General features: G+C 36.6%; 1 protein-coding gene across 6 annotated transcripts in view; it reads right to left on the reverse strand.

The window, feature by feature from the left end:
• The window catches only part of BCAS3 (BCAS3 microtubule associated cell migration factor), a 372,309-nt gene that overhangs the window by 218,804 nt on the left and 128,899 nt on the right, over positions 1-24,606 (reverse strand). For 4 of the 6 annotated variants that reach the window (XM_050908947.1, XM_050908945.1, XM_050908948.1 and 1 more), the window contains exons 15-17: positions 16,277-16,427; positions 1,787-1,911; positions 1,005-1,170 (exon numbers count right to left, since the gene is read on the reverse strand). In XM_050908947.1, coding sequence (XP_050764904.1) covers positions 1,005-1,170; positions 1,787-1,911; positions 16,277-16,427 — 442 coding nt within the window. Of the gene's footprint in view, positions 1-1,004; positions 1,171-1,786; positions 1,912-8,891; positions 8,937-16,276; positions 16,428-24,606 lie in introns of all 6 variants that reach the window. The other 2 variants (XM_050908946.1, XM_050908944.1) reach the window with 1 other exon arrangement.

Raw genomic sequence — 24,606 nt, forward strand, 5'->3', positions numbered from 1 at the left:
TTGCGAGGCAAAGACAATACTTGTTTGTTGACTGCAGCATGTATTGCGCCAAAAAATGATGAAGGCGGTTTAGATTAAGTTGGTAAATACGTTTAGGACCATTGTATGTCATGCTGACGTTATATAAACACACAACAGAAACTGGGGAACTTTTTTGTTCTGTTAAGTAGCATTGCTTCGATACTGTAAAGTCATTGAGCATTTACAAACTGTGAAAATAAAGCTGTGTAAAGTTATGGACTATTGATCCAATTAGAATTTTCAATTCCATTACAACCTACTCATTTCAACAATAATGGTCTAGAAGTCTGTGTTGTAATTTTAATTAGGGTGGGCCATTCCTAAATAGCTTGGTAAATCAAGTATTGATCAATCTAGTCCAGCCATAAGCAGCACTAAGGAATATAGGAGCCAAGAAAAATCGATACAAAAATATTTTAAAACGTCAAAAGCACTGACAACACTTTCTCATCAATTTTTGTTTACTTTCTTCCACATGTCAGGAATAATTTCTTCAACTGTCTTAAGAAATGCTACCTTCAGCTACTTACAGGATAACTTGCCTAATTCTTTGCAATGCTTCATCGTGGAAACCTCACTCATGTCTCATGGCAGAATTCTGTACTTTAACACTATTAAAATAATTGTTTCTAGTCCTTATATAAAAAGCTAAATTACAATCTGATCCTTTAAAATCACTAATTGATAAGGATCTCTACTGATCCGTTAACATGTTCATGTAGCTCCACGCCTATAGAAGTATTTAAATGGTTAGCTCCCATTCAGACATGTAAGCACTAACAGAACTATATGAAAAGGTAGGCTTGAATTTGCTATTGAGAGTCCTCTCTTTCAATGGAAAACTTTAAGAGTCTTAAAGATAAACTTTAAGATAAAAATATGTGTGAAAATCATGATGCAGTTCATTCACCCCTTCCAAAAAAAAAAGCTCATGATCATTTTCTGGACAAAAAGAAGAAGAAAAAGTAAAAGGAATGAGCTACCTAACCAAAGTCCAGCTGGCTCTTGGGCATGTCATCATTTCCAAAGGTGTGTCATCACTAATCTTCGGAGCAGTACTGAGCGGACGTGGTTCCAATACGTGCTCCACCAGGCTACCGTAACAACTGATAATATACAACGACTCCACTACAAACTGTTTTGATTGATCTGTTTGCAAGAAGAAAGAAAATCTTATTGCAATAGCACAGCAGAAACAGAAAAAACGCTTACAGAAATAGTAGACTACTTATTCTTTTAAGTTTCTTGCCTTTATATGCTTGCAGTCAAAAATGTGAATTAGAAGTGAAAGGGCTGGAGAGACAGAGAAAATTGTACAAAGCACGCAATATTCCCCTTGTTTAAAAAAAATACAAATATCTCTTATAAGAGAAGGTGGAAGAGAGTTTCTCAGCAAGGTGTGTTCAGGTAATTACACATTGCCAAACATATGTCTGTACATTTGCTTTAGCAAAGGTGTCTCATCTTTACCTCACAGCTCTTTCAGTGACACTTCACACAGTATCTTTGGATTGAACTATCAAAGCTTGTTATCTGTTGTATCATAATAAAAGATCAATGATTTATTTCACTAATTAAAATTTCTTGTAAATTGTCCTATTTACCAAAAGCACCCCAGCCACGTTCCCAAAAATCTCCATTGTCACTGAGTTGAAGGAACAAAATCTACAGATAAGCACCATCTGCTCAGAAGTTAACACAAAATGAGAAAATAAAATAGAGAATTTAAATTTAAATGCAAGTCCTATTTTTGTAATATACCAACCTTTTTCTCTTTTCAGACCAGGATTGTTTGCAAACCATGACCTTGATGATCCAAAGACTGCAGCGACACAAAACTCTCCTCCCACAGACTTACTGGGTGAAATCTGTGGAGCTGGTTTGGATTTGCTTAAAGAAAGAATAAAATAAAATTATGAAAGTGAATTCTCAAAAACTAAGATGTCCTGTGCTTAATAGTCATTCTAAGATATTAATTCAGAAGTGGTGAATATCTGCAGTTCCCATAAGATTTAGCAGGATTTACAGATGCTTAGTGTTTCTTGATAATAGGTCCCAAATTCCCCTTGACCACTGAACTCATTAACTTGAAGAACAGCACTGGCTCGTAATAGAGAATTAGTTGGACTGTTTGAAAGACCCAATATTGAATATTTGCATTCAATAGAAACAACTTCCAAAGTGAATACAAACATTTGTAATCGTAAGTCCTTTGGGAATGAAAATATAGATTCTGGGTCAGTCATTCTAGGTGGTTGATATTTTCTTGCATTTTCGAAAGAAACTTACAAATAATGCGAACACTGACTGCTCATCAGTTATAACTCAGCACAGGCCTGATGCCATTGAACCCACTAGGATATACGTGACACGGGCAAAAGGGTAAGTGGGAACAACATGCAGAGGATACAAGGAAAGGGAAACAATGCATACACTCATGAGCTACATGTTAAAACAAATCGGTAATTATATCATGTAAAAAGAGATAAAAATACATTCTCCTCTGCAACTCCACAACGTGCATGTAGCAGATACAGTGGTTTATAATTATGTTTTATTTAAACATCATTTAGTGTTCCTCCTTACAGGAATCTGAAGATACGTAACATTCTGCTTTGTATAAACTCAAAGCTATGTTCAGAGCATTGCCCGTTTCCTCAATTCATTAAATGAGGATTTCACCCTTTCCTTAAGAGAAAAGCTGTTTGAGAAGTTCACACAGGATTCTCCTTCTCCACGTTCCCTTTTTTCCAGTCTTTTTAATTGGATTATTATATCTCTCTCTCTACTCTATTTCACTGTTCCCTTCTCTTGCTACCTCTCCCTCCTTTCCTTTTTTTCTTCTATTAATTTCTTGTTCCACATTACATCAGCCTGTGATTACACCATCACATCAACTTGGTCGTTTTTAAGTAATGATCTTCAGTTCTGAGAAGTGTGTGTGTGCATATGTGTATGTGCAAACAAATTACTGCAAGTATTATGATGGAATTAAGCAGCAGAAAAATATTTTAAAACAGCAGAAAGCAATTCAAACACTATACATAACTATAATGGCACTTAATTCATACTACCCTTTTTTTTATTAATGACAAATTACTTGTATATAGGTGAAGTTGTTCAACAGAATGAACCAATAGGGATATTAAAGCAAGAACAGATTATGGATCAACAGAATGTAAAAATAATATAAGAAAAGCAAGTTAAACCAAAATTACTCTACAAGCTGGGCTTCTCTAAAACTCCTGCACCTGGCTGCAGAGACTGCACCTGACTAAAGACCTGTGTCTTCGTCCCTTACAGCTCAGTCCTCTTCTCACTGAAATAAATGGCAAAACCCGCACTGATATCAAACACTTAATTTCCTTCCAACTACTAGCTGTAGTAAGTGACACATGGAAAATATGGCATATGGTTAAAAACATATAGCCTTCATCATTACCGTCATGCAACTGAAAACATTTAAAATTACCTTCAACTTGAACTCACCTAAAGCAGCAAATACTTTTTGGGTAGCATACTGGAAATGAGGTCATTTATAAAAATGGGAGAAAAGACTAATTGTTTGCACTTGCACTGTATTTTCAGCCAGGTTTCTGAAAGGGATTTACAGAAAGTGTAACTGAGCTTCCCAACACCTTGTGCAGTATTACTCTGCCAGTTTTACAAATGGACTCACTGAAGCACAGAGGGGCTAAGCTACTTGCCATGAATCACACACATGGCAAGCCTATGGTCACACGTTTCATTTAGAAGAAAAAAAAACAAAGAAGAAAAAAAACAAAGAAGAAAAAAAACAAAGAAGAAAAAAAACAAAGAAGAAAAAAAACAAAGAAGAAAAAAAACAAAGAAGAAAAAAAACAAAGAAGAAAAAAAACAAAGAAGAAAAAAAACAAAGAAGAAAAAAAACAAAGAAGAAAAAAAACAAAGAAGAAAAAAAACAAAGAAGAAAAAAAACAAAGAAGAAAAAAAACAAAGAAGAAAAAAAACAAAGAAGAAAAAAAACAAAGAAGAAAAAAAACAAAGACCACCTTTCAAAAGGAATTCCATCACACTGACCAGAGTCAATGGAAAGATTCAGACAAACTTTCATGGACTTAGATCAGTCCCGAAGCTCTCATACATGCAGGAGAAGCTAGAACGTCCCAAAAGAGCAATTGCAATTTATAGTTGGTAACTCTGATATTGAACCACCACAAAGCACTTAATATCCAACTGTTAAAACTACAGCTACAGATTACTGGGTCAGAAATCTGTGTTCCAAAAAGTTCCTGACTATAAATATATTACCCTGCTTGCAGTGGCACTTCATGATCTATATTAGAATATTTAAATTGATATTAACATATTAAGTATTTATTAGCTGCTCAGAAAAATTCAGAATAGATTTCTTTCACTTTGAAATAGTCATCTGTCACAGAAACAGTATTTTTAACCAGTTCTGTAACAGTGTGCATCGATAACTATTTTTAGCTCTCACCTTCCAAATATTCATACACTAATATTCCTTCAGAAATGAAAATACAAATGTATCCACTAATTAGAGTCTTGTTACTTACAGATCTATACTTCAATCAGTAAATGATTGTTTTTAATATAGAACAAGATTGTTCAGGACAGTGTTACCCATCAATCAATACAAAGCAAACTACGAGTACAGATATGATTCAGCCATGTTCACTTCCTCTTACAAACTCTTGAAAAGAGAATCTTTCTACACTATCCTAATATTCTTAATATTCTGAATTTTTACTCAAGACAATCTGAGGTTATTAAAGTAATTTAAAATTGAAAAAAAATTGGGAGCAAATGCTATTCTCAAGTACAAACTGGAGTAAACTTCTACAGAGACATAATTGACTTCAATTTCTTCAAGCCTTTAAGCAGAAGGGAATCTGGTACTCTAACAGTACATCTTTGCAGGGTTCTCCACACTCTTAGTCCCAAGACCTATGCTCAACCAAATACAGATATAAACAACCTTAGAGGAAATGGTCTAAGCTACATTCTATTTACATCATGTCTTTAAGATGTACATCTTTCAAGGCATGCAGTTAAGTGTTGGTTTCAGTGCCAAAACATTTTCCCTTCAAGACTGATGTTTTGTAGACAGAAAGAGCAGACCTTGTACAACACGATTACTCATGTGGTTAAACTTAGTCCTGCTAAAAAATAAAGACAAACAAAAAAAAATGACTAGTGCATTATATTGGTTTAGACATATTTCTGAAAAAACTGCCGAGATGTCAACAAGTCTATTCTGAAAACTATTGTAACTAAGGAATCTTTCATTTTACTTTATCCCTGAGTTTTCATCAATACATTTCCAACTCAAATTTCTTTCGTTCAGTAAACCTCAAAAGCCCAGTTATTTTTAGTAACAGTAATGCCATTAGAAAAATATCTTTTCATGTCATTGTGATATTTTAACAACTTGGAAACTATAAATCCTCATTATTATGTAGATGCAAACACCCTCTCAGCTTTATAAATGATAACAAAACAATAATGTTGAAGGTAGGTGGTGAATGACTTGTTTCTGCTATGAACTCCTGCTCTTTACTTGCTCTTAGCCTGTCAGCACTTCATAAATTATTCCAAGAACTGAAATTAAGGCACATTTGGCCTCACTTTTAAAAACAGCTAATTTAAAAGAATCTTCACAACATACTAACTTTCAAAAGACTGTACCATATTTTTACTGAAAGGGGTTGCGATGCAGGAAGAAGTGCAGGTTGTTGGGAATCAACACCAAAAACAAGAAAGTGAAGCTAATGGGACCAAAACAGTCACCCTTGTGATTTCAATCTTCCACATCACAAACAACAGCACTATATGTAACACATAAGGAGGACAAAAAGGCAGTGTACTTTTTCCTGCCTGGGTCTACCCAACTGTGTAACTACGCCAGGAATTCAATGAGACACAGCAGTATTTTTATCCCAATTGTATCTGTGCAGAAACCTACAGCAGGAGTACAACAGTAATAAAAAAATCTTTCAATTACAGTTCTTGTCCTGCTATAAATTTAATAAGAGCTGTGCCTCAACTGTAGACCATGTTCGTGTCATTTCAGTTACCAACAGCTGACATTCACCTACTCCAGCTGAAGTCAATGACAAAGTCACCTACTAAAAGTCAAGTTAATCCCAAACTCCAGCTAAATTCCACAGTTTGGGGAAAATTGTGTTGTTGATAATCATTAATCATAATGGAAGATTATTTCCGTTTTAAATGCAGAAGCACTGAGATGTAGATGTATACATGTCCAATGAAAAACATAGATGAGCATTTTCTACTGAAATGGCACAAAAAGTGATGGGAGCAAACTAAAGAAGAACATTAAGATATCACTTTGTCAGATCTTAAAAAGACATGACGAGACTCAGCAATAGCATGCATGTTCTTTCATGTTGACAATGCAATAAGAAAAGATTATGAGCTACTGAAACAATTCAGTGCTACCACTTGTTGACTTTTTAACAAATCAAACTCTGCCACAATCTCTGGAAATGTATTGTGTTAGCCCTTTATAAAAAACACGACTAACGACAATATTTTAACTAGTTTTCATTTTTTATTATTATTTATTTTTCTACTTTATGTAAGAAAGAATTAATAAGAATTAGTACCATTAAAATATTTTGAAAACCACAGGCAACTATGAAAACCAAAGGCTACACAATTCAGCGATGGAGTGTTCCTCAAAGAGCTTTATGTCTCGTAAAATACTGCTGGCTCTTAAATTTGTCTTTAAGTTCATAGTCAAACAAATGACATGACTTTAAAAAAATAAATAAATTGCATATATATGATGTGAAGGAACTGCTTTACAAATTCAAATATTATCAATCAAATAGTAAGAGTCTGCAAAGATTGAGAATCACATTGGTTTTATATTTCCAACAAATAGGCTTCAAATACATCAGATTCATAAAACCAAAAGCACTTATCCACAACTCCACAGTTAAACCCACTGAAATGGAAACATATATGATTTTTTAAGGTAAAAGTTTTATCTAGACTACATAAGCTGATACTACAAAAGTATCAGGAGAAAAATACTGCATGAAATTTGCAATTCCACATAAAACTACTGAAAAAGTGTATCTGTCTCAAAATACATAAATTTTAATTAATTTATCATTGTGCCTTAAACAAGAAAACAAAGACATGTTTCCAGTTATCAAACCATGAATAAAGCAAGAAAAAGCAAGAAAAGAAATGGTAGCCTCCTTTATTCACCAGGCAGTAAACTGTCAAATCTCCATTCATTTTGTTTACATAATTTTAGGTCTCATTAAGACCTTAATGGAAACAACATGATTTCTTCCCCCACCCAAAGTGTGTTTTTTATCCTAATTTCTCTGTAGGCTAGTAAAGACCATATTTTTGAGCTAGCACTGGCATTAAACAAACCACAAAAGAGTCTTGCGAAAGACAGGCAACAATTTTTGAGTCTATTTCATATATTCCCCTCTTTAATCTGGGCCTTTTAATCTTGCCTCAATCTAAAATAATTTCTGGCTGACAAGCGTCTCTGCTGCTTCATGCAGGGGACAACCGACACATCCATTTGCTAGGACAATCCACTTTCAAAACTCTTCTTCCAGAGCCTTTTCAGTTCTTAGATCACCATCAGACAAAATACTTAGGTGCATCGTAAACTACATTTAGAAATGGTTCTTAGGAAAACTACTTCAGTAACCAGATACTCTCTAGGAATAAGGTAATGTCACCTTCTTTCCTTTAGTGTCATATTTAGTGCCTTTGCTTTTCCTGTCTTTTGTATAGCTCCCATGTCCCTCATCAGCTGTCCTCTGCCATTCTCTTAAGAACTCTGCATCCTAACGAAGCTCTTAAGTTCTTTCTGCTGAAGACAGTATTTTGACAGAGACATAAGGGGGTGATAAATGTGGAATAAACTTCTAGTAGTAGAAACAAGAGCCACATACAAATATTCTAACAGATACTGATAAACATAGCTAGTAAGTATCCTTAGCTAAACCTTAAAAACCCAAACACCCCCAACCCCCCCCCCCCCCCCCCCCCCCCAAAAAAAACCCCTCCTAGCTGGAAGTTTCTAAATTTTCTAAGAAAGTTGTAAGATGTTCAAACTTCTTCCATTCTTCTTGCCTAAAACTTCAACCACCTAACCCCCATCTCATCATAAAAAGGTGACTGGAGGTTACGTAGCACTGCATGAATACTGAACCAAGCTCCAACACAGGGAAACTTGTTAAAACTTGTTTTTTCTTCTGTCTGTATTTTTGTAATATGCTGCAATTTTACATATTAAAACAAAAACCCCTTATTATTTCAAATATCCTGATTTTAATGGAACTGTGGTTTATTGTTTTTCTCAAATGTGATAAGCTTTTTCCCCTCCAGTGCTCATTTTACTTGCTTCGTCTCTGTTACTGCAGTTATTTACTGTCTACTCACTGCTAATCTGGCTTATTTTCGAGAGGTCATCATCGATGTTTTCTGTCTGTAAGCAACTTAGTGCTACGATAATAAAGGAAGCTATATAGAAAAAGAGAGGCTTGTTTTGGAAAGATATTGCAATCGTTTTTGCCCACTGGGAAATAATTTATTTTTTCAACTTCTCTGCTACTTAAAAATTAAATGCCCTCTCAAAGGTGAAAAAGAAAAAAAAGTGAATGAATTTCTTTGACAATGCTTGATGGTGAACACACATCCATAGCTTAAAAGTGAAATTATGCAGTGCTTCCACCTATGGATCAGCCATGCAAGTAAACAAATTTAAAAAAAAATTAACCCAAAATTAAAAAGTCTAAGCACAGAGTTATTTTCAGTGAGGACAGCAAATGAATTATAGGCATGCTGGGTTTGAACTGGGAACTCACCATGGAGCTTTTATGGAAAAACATCCTGCTCCAAACAGGTAAGGTCTTCACGTAAAGGGGAAAAATGCACAAAAATTAGATGAAAACTCAATTACCAACAAGTACACTGTATATCATGCTATTAAGATTTATGCAGAAGGTAAACAAAATAATTTTTTATAACCGTTCATGATGCCCTGAAAGAGATGTAGACCTCTAATGTAACCAGCATGCCGACGCTCACAAACATAACTGCTCACGTGAACAGTCCCACTGACAACGCAACCACCCACAGAAGCAGGAGCTGACGGGGTAGGCTCTTCATGCACAACTGCGGTGACAAACGTAATGCATCAGTTGCAAGCAGGCTTTAACATTCTAATTCAAGTTAGACACAGTTTAGGTCTCCTTCCTGAAATCTCTTGACAAATCTGAGGCAAAAGCAGTCAAGAGCCTTAAACAGACATTAAAGTCAAAGCTAATAGAAAAAGTAAATTAGCATCAAAAGCAACAAATACGTGGGTGTTTTCCACGAAACACTGAAGGTCTGAGTGGGACAGTTTTATAAATTTACTGAAAAGAGGCAAGTCCTAAGTAAAAACGACGACAGGTACAAGCACAACCTTTTAGAGAAAATTACTCAGCCCTTTTCCTAGGATAGAAACACACCATTAAATTCAAAATCTTTAGCAACTGTATGACACAGCAATCTTATTCCCCCACTTAAAAGCTTGCATGGAATGCAGGAAAGAGAACCCTAACTTATTTCAAATGTATTTGATGTTAAAAATCACCTGATATAGAGCTTAATGTTTTTGGCCACTCAACAATTTATCTACACCATGATTTGATTTTATTTTTTGTTCACATATTTTGCACAGTGTATAGTTTTTAAAGTGGTATCACACACCATTAATTTTAGTGCATTTTTAATGGGTATCTCCCTTGTTCTTTACACCACCCTTGAAAAAGCCATCGCCATACTGACATTTGCATGAAATCTGAAAAGGAGGAACAGGAGGTAAATTTAGAGCTACTCACATGCTCAAGGCTTCTTTGATTCTCATTTGGGATGTAACATCATCCACAAAATTGCTGAAAATTGATTTTGTAATGTGTCATTTTTCTTTTTATACTCTGACTCAGCAGTAAATTCTGGCTAGTTGAAACAAGTGAAATATTTTCAGGCAATGAACTAACAGAAAAGGTCTATCATAGAAAGATGTATAAAGCAATCTGCCATATGCCTACACAATTAAAAGGATACCAGCCTGATAAAAAAGAATTCTGTGAACTAAATTTGAGACGAGCACAACATCAATGAATGAAGACATCCTCTTAAAAAAACATTTAGGTGAAGGTACAAACCTAAGACATATATTCTTTGACATGCAAAGATGTAAAAATCCAATAAAGAATAGAATATTGCAGAAAAAACCCCTGATTTTTTTATTAGTAATATAGGCCAAAAAACATACTGAAGATCTTCTGAACTCTGTACAAGGGACTAGCCTTTAACTGTTTGTATTTAAATAAATGTTTGGTTAACACTTTGAGGGAGAGAGCTCATTTGGTAGAACCAGCTGCCTTTCTAAACATAATACATCATCTTTGAATAGTGATAAAACCCAATTAAATTGTATGAACTGTATGAATTGTATGATCTCCTATACAGTCAACACATTCAGTCCCTGAGTCGAAGACCATTCTAATGGCTCAACAGAAGATTAGCCCAGCACTATTGCACTGTTTAAATATTTAATGGAAAGCTAAGTCTTCTGCATAACCCATAGCCAATATAATTTAAAACCTAGAATTTATCTAGTGTAAATTTGAAGAGTCACTGGAGAGTGGTCGAATCTGACTAGGAGCTTAGAATTTCTAAATTATGATCCTGGACGTTTTGGCAAGTATTTTTTTTTTCCTCTCTGCATCAGTTTCTCTGTCAGCAAAAAGCAGGCAAATGACATTTAGCTGAGCTCATTAGAACATTTTAGGAGATAACATAGGCTTTTTTTTTTTTTTTTTTTGCACAACATACTATGTTGACCTGATTATACTTGCAAATTAACAAATTCTCTCTATTTTAATTACAAATTGACCCAGGTGGATACATGCTCCAGAGGAAGGTTTTGTTTGTTTGTTTGTTTTTAACATGGATACAAAATCTTGTATCATAAAGAAAACGTAATTACACTTCCAAAGACTACCGTACCGTGTCAATAAAAAGCCTTAAGTGTGAGAGACAACTTAGCATTTCCTTTCTCTTCACGAGACCTAATTTCTTTTAAGATGACCATTTTTTCCCCTATGATATTTATATAAGCAATTGTTTTTCACTATTTCCGTCACATAATATGGATGGTATGCTAATTGAAAGAGAAGAGAGAGAATGTACAAATTACAGGATGACCCAACCTTGAAAAGACAGCACCAGATGGCTATGCTTGGTGACAGTAACAGAGCAATGCCAAGGCAAAAAACTCACTGAGGTTCCCCGTTCTCATAGCTAGTAAGAAATTCCAAAGGAAAATTATGGAATGAAGACGATTTATGATTCAAAACTCCAACAGAATTTTCTTAATTTCTTATCTGATTCTGAGTTTTAGCAAATTGAAAACTGAAACATTCTTTGATTTTGTGTCACCACTTTTAATAAAAACTGTTTAAGCTTTTAATAAGTTGTGCAACACCCACTTATTCTAACCCTCATTGTTATATGTTGCCATAGCGAGAATCCTTTCACAAACAGTGACATCTGAACAAAATTTAGTGCAAATAACTGTGTTTCATATCAATTACAAATCATTACAGTAGTTGCTTTATTACCAAAATGTATTACAAAAGCTAAAGGTGACATAAAACACATCTGAGAAATGTGCCAGAAAGAGAATGTCTGGCTTCAGCGTGCAGGAAAGCTGACCTATTGTACTGAATTCTTTAGCTCTACTTTTTAATTTTTTTCTTGACTTTTTTAGTTACTTTGTCCTATCATGACATCATGACTTTGCACTCCTTATTTTTGTTTGCTTCAGTAGTGGAACCTGGGATAAATTAAGCTCTCTGAGTCACAATAAAATAAACGGCTATCAGTGATTTTCAGTACATATAATACAAGCAATGAGAAACACTAAAATGATAAAATTGTATCAGACACTTTACCTACTTTTCCCCTTCCTTATTGGTGGTGGAATGAGGGATGGGATGAAGAACAGACAGAGTTTCATGTTTAAAAACACACTATCTAAAACTTTTGGATGGAAAAAAAGTAAGGTTTATTCCTTTTCCTATAAGGTACATTGGATGTCTCTGTTTTGACAAGACCCAACTAATGCAGGTTACATCCTGGTGTTTCGCTAAAGCTATAATGAATTTGAGGATGAAGTATGATACAAATATAATGACCACGTCCCTTGAGAAAGTTAAAACAAATGCTGCTGTCAGAGAAGCCAACTTTCACAATAGTTTTTCTTTTGGGGCAATTATTGTATCTTTTATTTCCCTCCTTCCTATTACAGCTCATCTGTGTCCCCACATTCTTACAAACTGGAAACTAACTAGAACTCATTCCGCAAACACAAGGAACACTTATAAAGCTATTGCAAAGCACAAAGCTGTCTTCTAACATATTCTGATTCACTGCCTTTTATAGAGAAGCATGAGATGGATCATACAGTCCTTCCCCTTTCAAATCTATAAGCTCTTTGTAAATGAGCAATGAATTAACCCATTCACCAGACTTGAGAAGGAATTCAGCATTACTATTAAAATTTTGAGAGGGAAACTGAGGCACAGATATATAAAGACTTACTAAATCTAGCTCTTTTGCTGTCTTACATCCCCCTAATCTTTAAAACATAAGATGCTTCCTTACTCATTAGTGTTAGAGCCCCTTTGGGAAAGCCTATCTGCTCCTCAGAATGTGCTGACGTTACAAACTACAGGAAAGCGAGTCAATGGCATGACAAAATATAGGGACAAAAATTAAGTACTTCATGAAGGTGCGGAAATTACAATGAGAGACTTGAAAAAGCAAGGGCAGAAACAGAGGGCAAGGAACAAGGAAACAATAGTGATGGCAAGAAGGGAGGTAATGCTCTGAGATACTTAGTGCCGAGAATGTAAATCGTATTCAGAATAAGGAAGTTTAATGACTGATCAGAAAATGTTCCAAAATCTACAAGTCTGCATGAAAAAAAAAAGCATCTGTGATGAACAGCGCAGTAATGACACAACTCCAGATTCTGGTCTTTCATTCCCATAGGGCCACAGTGAACACTTTAAAAAATTTACTGCCATTCCACCTGTCAAGTAAAATGACATGCTTTGCAGCTCTGCTTGAGACAGATGATATTAAGAGCACTGATCAGTCCTTTCAGTACCTGAAAAATATTTTGCTGTCCTGGATACTAGCAGAAAAAACCCCAACTTGACTTTTTGGCTAATAAAACCTGTGAAATTTAATTAAGACGTCTAGTATTAAAGCAGTTTTTCAGATGTTAAAAGCAAATAAACCGGACAAATCCAGAACTGCTAATTATACAGTATTCTTTTAGCCTTGCTTTTTACTTTTAGAAATGTACTGCAACAGATTAAATTTTTAATTCTTTAAAAGTAGCAACAACAGAAAAGGAATCTGCTTTGAGGGCCACTGAACAGCGACTGTAAAATCCAACAGATAGCGAGTTCGTCTCCTTTTCTGATCACTGCACAATCACAAGGTTAAGCAGCTGCTCCCAAAGAAGAGCCTTGTTTCCTCGGAGCAGTGCTTAAAGGTGCTGACCATGTAGGTGTAAATACATCTGTCTTTTGCCATTTGCAGTAATACATGCCTCCTACACTTCTCAGAGTGAGGCAGATGGTCCCTGTCCTGTCTAAATATTACACTGTACAGACTTACATTGCTATGTGTTTCTAGAAATATGAGGGCAGATGTTAAATATGTTAAACACACGCTTTGCCCCCTGGAGGTTTAAGTTAAGGCTGCTGTCTCAATTTGGTCATTTTAGGCATGCCAGGCTTCTTGGATCCTAGGCATTCCTCTTAAATCCCTGCTTTACAAATACAGCTTTTCATGTTAATTTTGTGTACTTTCATCAAATATTTTGGATGCAGAACAAATGAAGGAAGCTCTCAGCTTAGCATTACACATCTACACGGGCTTCGCTGAAAATTATGACCCTCATTCATGAAAACTCTATTTACACAGCAGGGTATTTCCCATGACTGTTGTTTTCCCCCCCCTTACGTAAGCCTCACTGAATATTTTGAATTTAATTACTTTTTAAAATTACACAAAATAATAGGACAGGGACAGTTTGTGAATAGTAAAATTTACTTAAAGAAAACTATGAATATGAACACTCTCTGAATATGTTTAAGATATTTAAGAATAAAACATTAAATAAAATAATGCAGACTTATTACATTTGCAATAGTTGTAGAAATGTTTGCTGGTATTACCATAGCATTAAGGAAACAGCCTTTGTAAAGGCCACTGCATGAACTACTATTGTAAACCAAGTGCTTTTTTTCAAATCATCATCCTCATCATTGCTCCCATCACCCTACCTTCCCCTTGGCAGACCCTCAGATGGCTTTTTATTTTCTTTCTATGTCTTGTCCCACCGAGTTCTAAGTGCCTATTCCATTTCTAGGAGGCTACCAACAGAGCCCAGAATTACATTTCTGTCCTCCTCTGTACTCTTCAAGTCACCTTTTTGATATTTTCCCTCTTTGAGGAACGGTAACTTCCTGCTTATCTCCATGCACACCAACCTCTCTCTGATCCTACCTCCCTTCCTGTCCTCATCCAAGATCACACCTTTCTATACTTTCAAAATTCACCTGATTGCTAGCGCAATCTTTTTCCCTCGCCTGTTTAAATTGTAAGCAGGAAAAAAAGCAAAAATAAGCAACTGAAATGTATGTGTGGAAGAAGTTAAACCACAACATTACCCTCATACTGTTTCTTCACTGTTTCATAAGTTCCATTTATGATTATCTATGAAGTTCAGGAACTTATCTGCAGACAGCCTCTGTGCTTAGGGCAATCGCATGTTTGTAGTTCACGATTTGGCTCAACAAGCCGAATGAAATTCCTGTTTACAGCAGCAAGAGCAGGACTGGATTGTTAGATACGACATGTATATAGATACACATGTATATATGTGAATACATACGTAAGCTTCAGAACATCATCATGCATACTTAGTGCACTAAACAAAACAATAGCAGATTTTACAGGATGTCCTGAACACTCAAGCACAGAATATGGGGATTACTCAGGGAGAGAGGGAATATCAGCGAGCTCTCGCCTGAAAAATAATTCCCGGTTCACGAAACACAAGGGAAAATTCACCTCACTATCGGGGTTTGAGCAGGAAACCACTGAAGCAAGCAAGACAGTGCCTGCACCCATTTGCCAAAACACAGGAAAATGTTATGAACCTGTAGGACTCTCAGTTGTTTTGTCCAACCACATGCCATACTCGATCTATTTTTCTTAAAAATATAAAAGCCATCTGTAAATTAATGGATCAGTCAGGCTTTTAACCAGAAAATATTCAGAGATTTGAACAACCAAAAAGTGATGGGGGAAAAAAAAAAAATATAATAATCACCCACTAGCTTTATGTATTGATTGCAAAAAACCAAAGATTTGAAATTTAGCAAGAGAAAAACATCAACTGTTGAAGAGTATCAATTAACTTAAAATTGTTACAGTTTATGAAGCTAACAAAATCTTCTTAGGTATTATAACATACATATATTTAGTAGAGCTTTTCACAACAAATATTTTGAAGTGCTTTATCATGGCACAGTGAGAAGTACCAAAGTGCAGCTGGCTCCGGAATGAAAGTCCACACGTGAATTTCATAGTACAGAACAGTCACTTCAGAGGAAAAATAAGGTCAAGAAAACAGCAGGATTAAGTTTTGTCTTTATGCTCAACCTGGCTTACTGTGTTTCCATTTCTGATAGTAAAAAATCATTTCTGCTTGAAAAGTTTGGAAATCAAAATAAACAAACTTTAAGGAAAAAAAAAGTAAAACCATAACTTATTCTGATTGAATACAGCTCTGCTTATGTTTCATACCAATTCCTGGTGTGAAACTTCTCCTGGTGTCAACGTACAGTATTTCCCATATGGGAGACTGCAAGAAAATGACCCACCCAAATGAATACTCCTGAATTTTGAGAGATTTGTTTTCAGGTTTTGTTTACTTATCTGATGCTGGTTTTCTTTTCTTGTCTCCTCTTCCCCCCACCCCCTTTTGTTGCCATTAAATTACATACACTGAAATTAAAATAAGGAATAAAACTAAGTATCACTACTAACACAAATTATTTCCATATTAATTATAAATAACAATGTCAAGAAAGGTTTGTGCAGATATACTTACCCTGTGCGTTTGGTGATGGTCCCTAATGTCATTGGCTGTTTGATTTGAGCAAGAGGCAACACCACAGTCAAACTTGGAAGAGGCAGGAGTCGAGGGTTCCCAGGATTATTGTTTGTGAAGTTATTGTAAGTGTCTTGGCTGTTCAATTTACCTTGATGGGATAGAGATGTAATAAAACACATTATTGGAATTTTTTCTTCATTTATCCTTTCTAACAACTGCCTGAAATAAGCCATTGCCAAAAACAAGAAAAAAAAAAAGAAAAAAAGAAATAATGAGCTCCTATTGTAAGCAAAAACATATCTAAAAAAGTAATCTTCATTTCAGGTAAAAAATAAATGACAATGGAAGCAGCAAATATTTATTTTTATATATGGGGATAAGGTCCCCTTCCATGGAAGGGAAATTATTCGTGCTGCTGCTGCTTGCCTGACAGTTTTGTTCACCAAAAAGTTTTCAAGTTCAATTTGAAGAACAAGCTCTGGATTCCAATTCTCTCTTTAAAAAAAAAAAAACAACCAAAACAAAGAGTATCTGGAAGGGAATTATTTTCCTAAAGTACCACATACATTGTTGGTAATTGAAAGTCCTGAAAAGGCTGCTTTTGTTGTCTCTACGGATAAAGGCACACATAATAGTAATCTGCTGAACTAAGATCGGAGGAAAATAACAAGTAACTATATAAAATAAAGCCATGCCAAACTACATGTAAAAATCAAGAAAGTATCAAAAAAGTAACAAACTGCATATTCATTCAAAAAAGAAGAAGAAAACAAAACATAGGTACTTAAAAAAAGGAAGGGGAAAACATAACAAAAAAAAATCCCAACAACCCTAAATTTAGCTTGTTTCAAAGAGGTCTGTGCTGGATATACGCCCAGTTTAGATACGCTTTCTTACTTTCTGTATCATTCTGTAGTCACAACCTTTCATTCTTCAGTTAGAAAAGGAAACTAGCTACAAATTTCATGGACAGTAAAGAAAGAAATGTGAAGAAACCAAAGAAAGAAGTTAAACAAAAAAGGGGCCAGTCTGTTTATAACAGACTCAAAAGTACTTTAAATAGACAAGCAACCATGAATTAAAAGGTTTAGATCATTAACTTGTTTTTCTGTGTTCCTATAATGCTGTGAAACGCTGGCTTTGTTCTTAATCAAAAGGGAGCCATATTGGGAATTAGGTTCCTAAACAACCGATGCATTCTACATAGATATTATACAAATCCCAGGCCAAATCCATACAATCTGACTGAAGAGCAGCCACCTTTTTTCAAGGAAGAAAAACAGCACAGAAAAGGGTTTCTCACAGGAAGCTGCCTAAAAAGCTTTAATGGTACTTCAGATGGATTGAAAATAGGAAAAGGAAGGCGGAAAAATCTTAATGAATGTCTCATCATCCTAAAGACACTCAATGCTTCCTTTACCCTTCTTTTAATACTATATAACTGTAAGCTTAGGGGTTTTATTTGTTTTTTCTACAAAGTCCATAGACCTCTGCATCTTAGAAAAGCACAATAACAAAAATGATGAAATTACAAAGTGTATTTTGTGTTAAGTATCTGGCCTGAACATTGGTCAATACATTTTAAGAGAAATGGCAAGGCTTTAATGAATAACAAGCCTATTGAAGTCTCAGAGAGCAGATTTCATTAATAGCAATTTTCCTGCACCAACTTGGAATAAAAAGAAACAGGAAAGGGGGAAAAAAAACCCCAACAGCTCAGTTTTAACTTAAGACTGAGATGCAATTAATTTTTTTCAGATTAGTTTCATAATGCATTCTTGGTTCTTGTAGAAAGCAGTATGAATAGTTTTCTGCATTATTGTCTAATTAGTTACTGTTGCATGTAATCAAGGTCTCTCTGAAAGTGTTTCACTCTCCTGTATTCACCCATGAGCAACTGCATGCTACACAGCAAACAGCGACGGTATCTACAGAGGAGGCTCCAAACGTCTGTAATTTGTTTTCTTTTACTTGTTAGGAATATAATGATTAACTATGAACTACTGAACCAAATGACTGTGTTGTAACAGTCCCCCCCCCCTCTCTCAAGGCACATTTAATTACTCAGTGCCCTCCGCTCCCAGCATCATGTAGTTTTCCATATGCAAAACCTTCAGTTGATTCAATAGAATATTTGCATTCAGAGAAATGAGGCATTTACAGATGTCCTTCCTACACAAGGATGAGCTGCTTTATTTTCATACAAGTTGAGGAATCCCAAGGCAGTTAAGGATACTCAGAAAACTGCAGGATTAAGTCATCACTCAGGAGTTTTTTATCAATTGTACCAACAACATCCTACAAATTTTTAGGCTCACACATAAGAAAACACAAAGTAAACAAAAAAATTACTAAACTATACAGAGAGACCTGAAAATGTGTAAAGGAGATGCTGAATGGGACCAAAATCTAAGATGATTCTTCTCTGAAAAAAACATTCAGAGGTCAAGCATTTCATTTTTAAATGTATAGCTTAATCTGATGTATACAAACATCAATAAAAAAATTAACTAAACCAGAGCTCATAATGCACAGTACTTCACAGCACAAACATAAAAAAATTCAGCTATGACAAATGGAAAAGCTGTAAATACCTAATGTATATCCCAATAACTGTTGCCTGCCACTATAATTTTCGGCAGCAACATTCAGTTGCTTAACTGCAAATAAATTTCATTAAAAGCAATACAAGTCAAAAATTAAAAGTTGGAATGCTACAAAAAGGAGACAAATTATTTCTGACAGTAAAGTTTTTCTTGAAAATCTGACTACAATAATATTAACATGGTATGGATGAGTAAGGTTAAAGAAAATCGTGCCTAGTAGAAAAAGTAAAAATATTTGCTTTGATTTACACTGAATTATTTTTAACTATTTTTATGATAGAAATGTTCTATACTGTTATATCTTCATTGTATGTTGCCTCAGACCTATCAGAGAGGTACATGCTTGTCGTCTTAACTGCATAGCCCTGGGGATCCAGTAAATGCACTCTATGACTAGGGCTGTTCCTTTCCTAAGCATTCAGCAAAAGCTGTATCGTGCATTCTGAATTTCATTGGAACAAAACAGTGTCACACACTATGTTTAATAAGTCATTTTAAAACCCCATAATTTTACGGCGTGCTGTTGCACCCATGCAGAAATTCGACAGTCACCCTCCATTCCTCCAGCCCTTCGAAGCAGGAAACTCCTCCTGCAGTAAATGGGAGTTGCATGTGCACAGGACTGCCGTATCAGGCCAAAAGAGCACAAAGAATGCAGTCAAGCATCAACATTATTTCTACAGCTCAAGCAGTTGTTGATTCACTGTCAAAGGACAGGCAACAAATAAGCCGAAGTTTAAGTCCGCTAGAAATATCAAACATTTTTCATACAGCAGAATCCTGTACTCAAGTTACCTTGCCACATGTGGACAGTATATATTCATTCTTGTAAGGAAAGATGTATATTAATAAAAAATAAAACCCTGGAATTATAGCTTCAATAGAGTAGCTTCACTTAGCACTGACAATTTAACTTTAAATGCTAACTTGGTTGTACACTGACAGCTACACACAAATCACGTTCTATTGACTATTTAAGGAATACTTTCTGTTGTAATTTAGAGAAAATTAATTGTCATTTCACGGCAAACATGCCCTCTCAAGAACCAGTCTGAACATTTCCAGCAGAGCAGCCCGAGCGATGAGGCACTTTCCCTTGGTAATCACCCAGAGCGTGAGCTTAACGGCACTCAGGACCCTGTGCAAGGCAAGTCCTTTTGGTCAAGTATCTGTCTTTCCACGGGCTGCCACAAAAGAGATTTTCAGATGACGGTTCAAGAGCTGTGCACGGAAGATATTAAAACCAGTTTAGGCTAAGGTTTATTTTCCCCATATGCATCCTCCCATTTGCCTGCACCCCCTCTCTAGCTTGGGCCACAGCTCAGGACACACGCAAAAGGAAGCACTTGCATTATTTTCACTTAAATATTATAGACTCAAGGTCCAAATTTCTGATCATAGCTAAACCCAAGTCCAAAACACTGCTACAGTTAATCCTAATTCAGCCTTTTAGACTTCCACTGGAGAAAAATAAAAGAAAAAAAGTCTTATGTCTCAATTTAAGCTGCTGGTAAATCTCTTATTAATTTTACAAAGGGACTTGCAAAAAGCCGAGGATGTCATGGCTCTGGTAGTCCGACAGTAGAAGCTTATTTACAAGCGCAGCATTAGCTTGGATAAATGTTGCCTACTGAGACATGGAGAATATGATCAGTTAGTTCTGCCTTCGTACCTGTTTGCTGAAAGTCTGCAGCAAAACCGCCATCCTATCATCCACCCAAAATCTGAGCCACACTTTTCCAGACATTTTATTCCACAAATACTCAAAGGAAAAATGGATTAAGTTGAGGATAAAAGTGAAGAAAGAAAACAACAATGGGCTTTGTTGTCAGACAGAGGGAGCGGCTGCCGTGCCGGCCTGGCCGGGGTGTATTCCCAAGCCAGCCATCATTAACGGACTCACTTCCACCGAGAAAAAAAGGGAGGCCTGAAAGTGCCGGACAAAACAAATCCCAGCAGACAAAGAAAAAACAAATTAAAAGCACCATTATAAAACACAGATGCTATAAGGAAAATAAACTTCACAAGATTTACTGGTTTTTGACAAAGCTGGACATCTGTGGAAAAGCCATCAGGAGCAGCTCCCAGGTACGGCCCGGCCGGGCTCGTGTCCCCGCTGCTTCGCCCTCGCCTCCACCCTCCTCACCACAGCCCACGGCCGGCGACCCGGCTGCAACGCCTCCCGCTGTGGAGCTACACGGAAGAGTCACTCTCCACTCTCCACGTATCTTTGCCGTTGCAATGTTAAGTTATTGATGGCTACAATTTTTGTTTACAATGATTTTATGTACAATCATTGTTAAGCCTATAAAATACTCTTAAGGCCTGAACGTGAGATTTAAACATTTGATCAAATCACACATTTCTAAGTTTTCGAAGTATATTTTTGGATATGAAAGGAAAGCTACACCTAAGGGAAAATGTGCTAGACTTGTGAGCTTGTAACACTGTATAAAAAGCATTCAATCAACTGAAAGCAATTAATACAGTAAACTTGTCCTCTTCTGATCAACTAAGAGACTTGATGAATTCAGGCCAGATTTCAAATTGGTCAGCATTTGAACGGAGTACTTCAGGGCACTACTGTCAGAGATCATCTTCGAGGGGAGAGGAAGAAAAACATCCTGATTTTTGCAGCTACTAATGACATAAATATACATCAAAATGCAGCACGGCCGATATATTCCCACCAGCCCCAAGGAGCTCATCTGTGAACACAGCACAGTGCAGCCGGTGTTATGCAAAGAGACTTTATTGGATCCTGAAAGAATTATGTTGATGCAGCCCCACAGATCGCTCTACCGTCACTTTGTCCTTCTCTTTAGTCCATGCATAGTACCACATTAATGCGACCAAATCACTTCTTACCTGATTTAAACCTAGCTCTAACACATCGGTACCACAGATCCCAGCCGCGCACGGAGGCAACAGCCTCATCCCGTCAGACAGAAAGGGAACTCAGTAATTCACAATCGAGCTTAAAACCACAACTACACCCTAACACCTAAGGGATGCAAACACCAACTTACCACCAAACTGAAGTGAAATCATTTTACCCATTAAATTTCCCCCAGCAGTTTCAATTGTATATGGCATGTCTCCCCGTTCAAGTGTTGTGGGATCCACTTTTGCATAGAGAAATTCCACCCTGTTAGTGAGCAAAGCAAATGGGACTTGGCCCAGATGTTTTTTCTGGTAGGAAAGTAATGATCATAAGGATTTTAGTTTCTCTATACACTTTACATGAAAAACTAAAGTGGTATCGAGCGCCTCTCAGCCTCATAATAAAATGATTCTATGCTGATTTTTTTCATTTTTCTTCCATTCCTCTAACACAAAAAGCTTAGTAATGCAGTGTCATTAAAATTCAAAACCCACTTGATTAGCTTTTATATCTTACAGTATTTAACAGACTACATTTCAAAGCGTACCACGTAGTCTACTGACATTAACACTACATATAAACATCTTTAATTTGGTAAATAAAAACACAGTAACTCCAGGCTATGCAATCATGTGGAGGCCGAGTTATATGAAAATGAACTGTGTTTGGCCATTATTTCTGTTTAGTGTAACACTGAAGATTCCTCAACTAAACATTCACTAATCGTATAATGCAAGGGAAATAAAATCCTTTCTAACTGGCAGACAGAAAATGGCAGGAAAAACAGAAATGTCATGGATGTGGTGGTTTATTTTGCTTTGCTTTTTATTCAATACAAAAAGTTTCCCGGATGAGAATGGAAAGCTTCCCAGCTTCAGTTCCAAGACTTTCACCCTCGTTTCTGACCTTTTCTCAGACATGTTCCAGTATAATCTGTAATCTACTACAGTCGGAAGAGGAAACAGCAGCGCCCTGGTGAGAAATGCTGCCTTGTGACCTGAATAGAGAACCCTGCGGAAGCAATGCTGGCTCGCAGAAGTCGTTTGGAAGAGTTTGACAGACAAACTCAATAGCATCCCGAGAAACACGCTCAACATGACGAGCACTAATTACTGCCAAAGGGGGCTTTTTCTTTTGTTTTGTTTTATTCAGTCCAACGTGTTTTATCTTTCTTTGTAAAATGTTACATATTTTCCTAGAAAAAGTCAGGAAACTCATTATTTTAGTTAACGATTGCTTCTAAATTAAAGTTACATTGCAATTTCCTTGAATTGTACCCTACCGAATTTAGACTCATTTCACACCCTAACCCTCAATATTTCCAATACAATTAGACCCAATAAAGAAAGAGTATTACGTATTAGCTACAGCATGTATGCGCACATGATCTAGCTACTTAGAGCAAATTTTTCTCTCAGCTAAACTGGTGCGAGTCCAAAACCTATCACTAACTTGATTCCATTGAAACGGATGGGAGAAAATAATGCAGCCAGTTGATTTCATAATGTTTAAAACCGCTTGATATTGAACCTTTCGAAATACAGCTGCACTAAATCTCATGATTATCCTAAGAAAGCAGAACTTTCTCTCTGCATCCAGGCAAGGCACGCGATGGTGACAGGCGAACTCGTAAGTCAGAATACTCTGCTGAGACATGCAAGCGCCAGTCCAAGTGTCTCAGCCACTGATGAGACAGAGTCCTCTGCCCTCTCACCCGAGCTCCTTGAACTTCAGCTCTTCCAACTGCTCGTCAGCGTCATCCACTCAAAATCTGAACATGGCCTCACAATATTCCTTTCCTCCTTCTGAAGTTTCTCTTTCTTCTACTATCTTTAGTTTCAAAAACTTTGTCCCTCAGTTATGAAGTGTCCCACTGATACCTGAAAATCTCCTCTTGTCCTTGACAAAGGTTAGAAGAGAGAAGGAACTGCTGTGATCCCTTTGCCGCCCATTATCTCTACCTGGCCAAAGATGGATTACGAAAGAATAGTTCAAACCTCAAGCTGGGATTTGAACCTGTCATTTACCTCTACAATTAGTGATGTATGGCTGGCCATTTTGCCTACACCTCCACGCCTATTTCTTCTTTTCCTGCATGGAAAAGAAATTACACTGACAGTCCAGAGGAATCAAAAAGGAGAGGAAGCCACTTCTGCCAGAACAGCAACAGTGTCCCGGGCCCCATGGCACCTCTCACCAGCAGCTGCGAGGACATCCATAGTGTTAACTGCCTTGTGTAAAAAATATCTCCTTGAAAAATGTCTGCTTCTTCCCTTGCCGTTTCCCCTCCTCATTTTGCACAGATACCGGTTTGCTGTGCTAAAGTTCCTTAAAGAGCTGCACAGTAAAGGTGCCTTGAAGCATCTCCTTAGAAAACAACCCCTCCGCCACCACACATACGAGTCTGGCATAATAATCATCTTTCAGGCCTTATTTAACTAAAAATATTGTTGGGGCAAAGCTCAAGTCCATTTATGGGCAAAACTCCTTGAAGTAAAAACAACAACAAAACTTGTTTGCCAGCTGTTGGCTCCAGGCTTTGCATATCCATAAAGCAGGCAGCAGCAGTAACACTTCAGCTGGTTTGCTCCAGATGGTGGTTACCAGCAAAATCAGCCAAACTGGCCTTTCTGCTCTTAGGTCATCTCCAGTAAACACCAGCCATAGGCAGGGAGGGGTCCAGACGTCGCCATCCTATTTGTACCAGACTTTGCACCTTCAACTCTTCACAGATTAAAAGACTGCACGATTACTTTCTTGTAACTACTATGGGTATAGCTACAGAATATTTTGCAAACAAATGCGAAGGTGCGCTGCTCATCCTCCCCAACGCGTGG

This window comes from Gymnogyps californianus, chromosome 20 (genome assembly GCF_018139145.2).
Source record: "Gymnogyps californianus isolate 813 chromosome 20, ASM1813914v2, whole genome shotgun sequence".
NCBI classification, from domain to species: domain Eukaryota; kingdom Metazoa; phylum Chordata; class Aves; order Accipitriformes; family Cathartidae; genus Gymnogyps; species Gymnogyps californianus.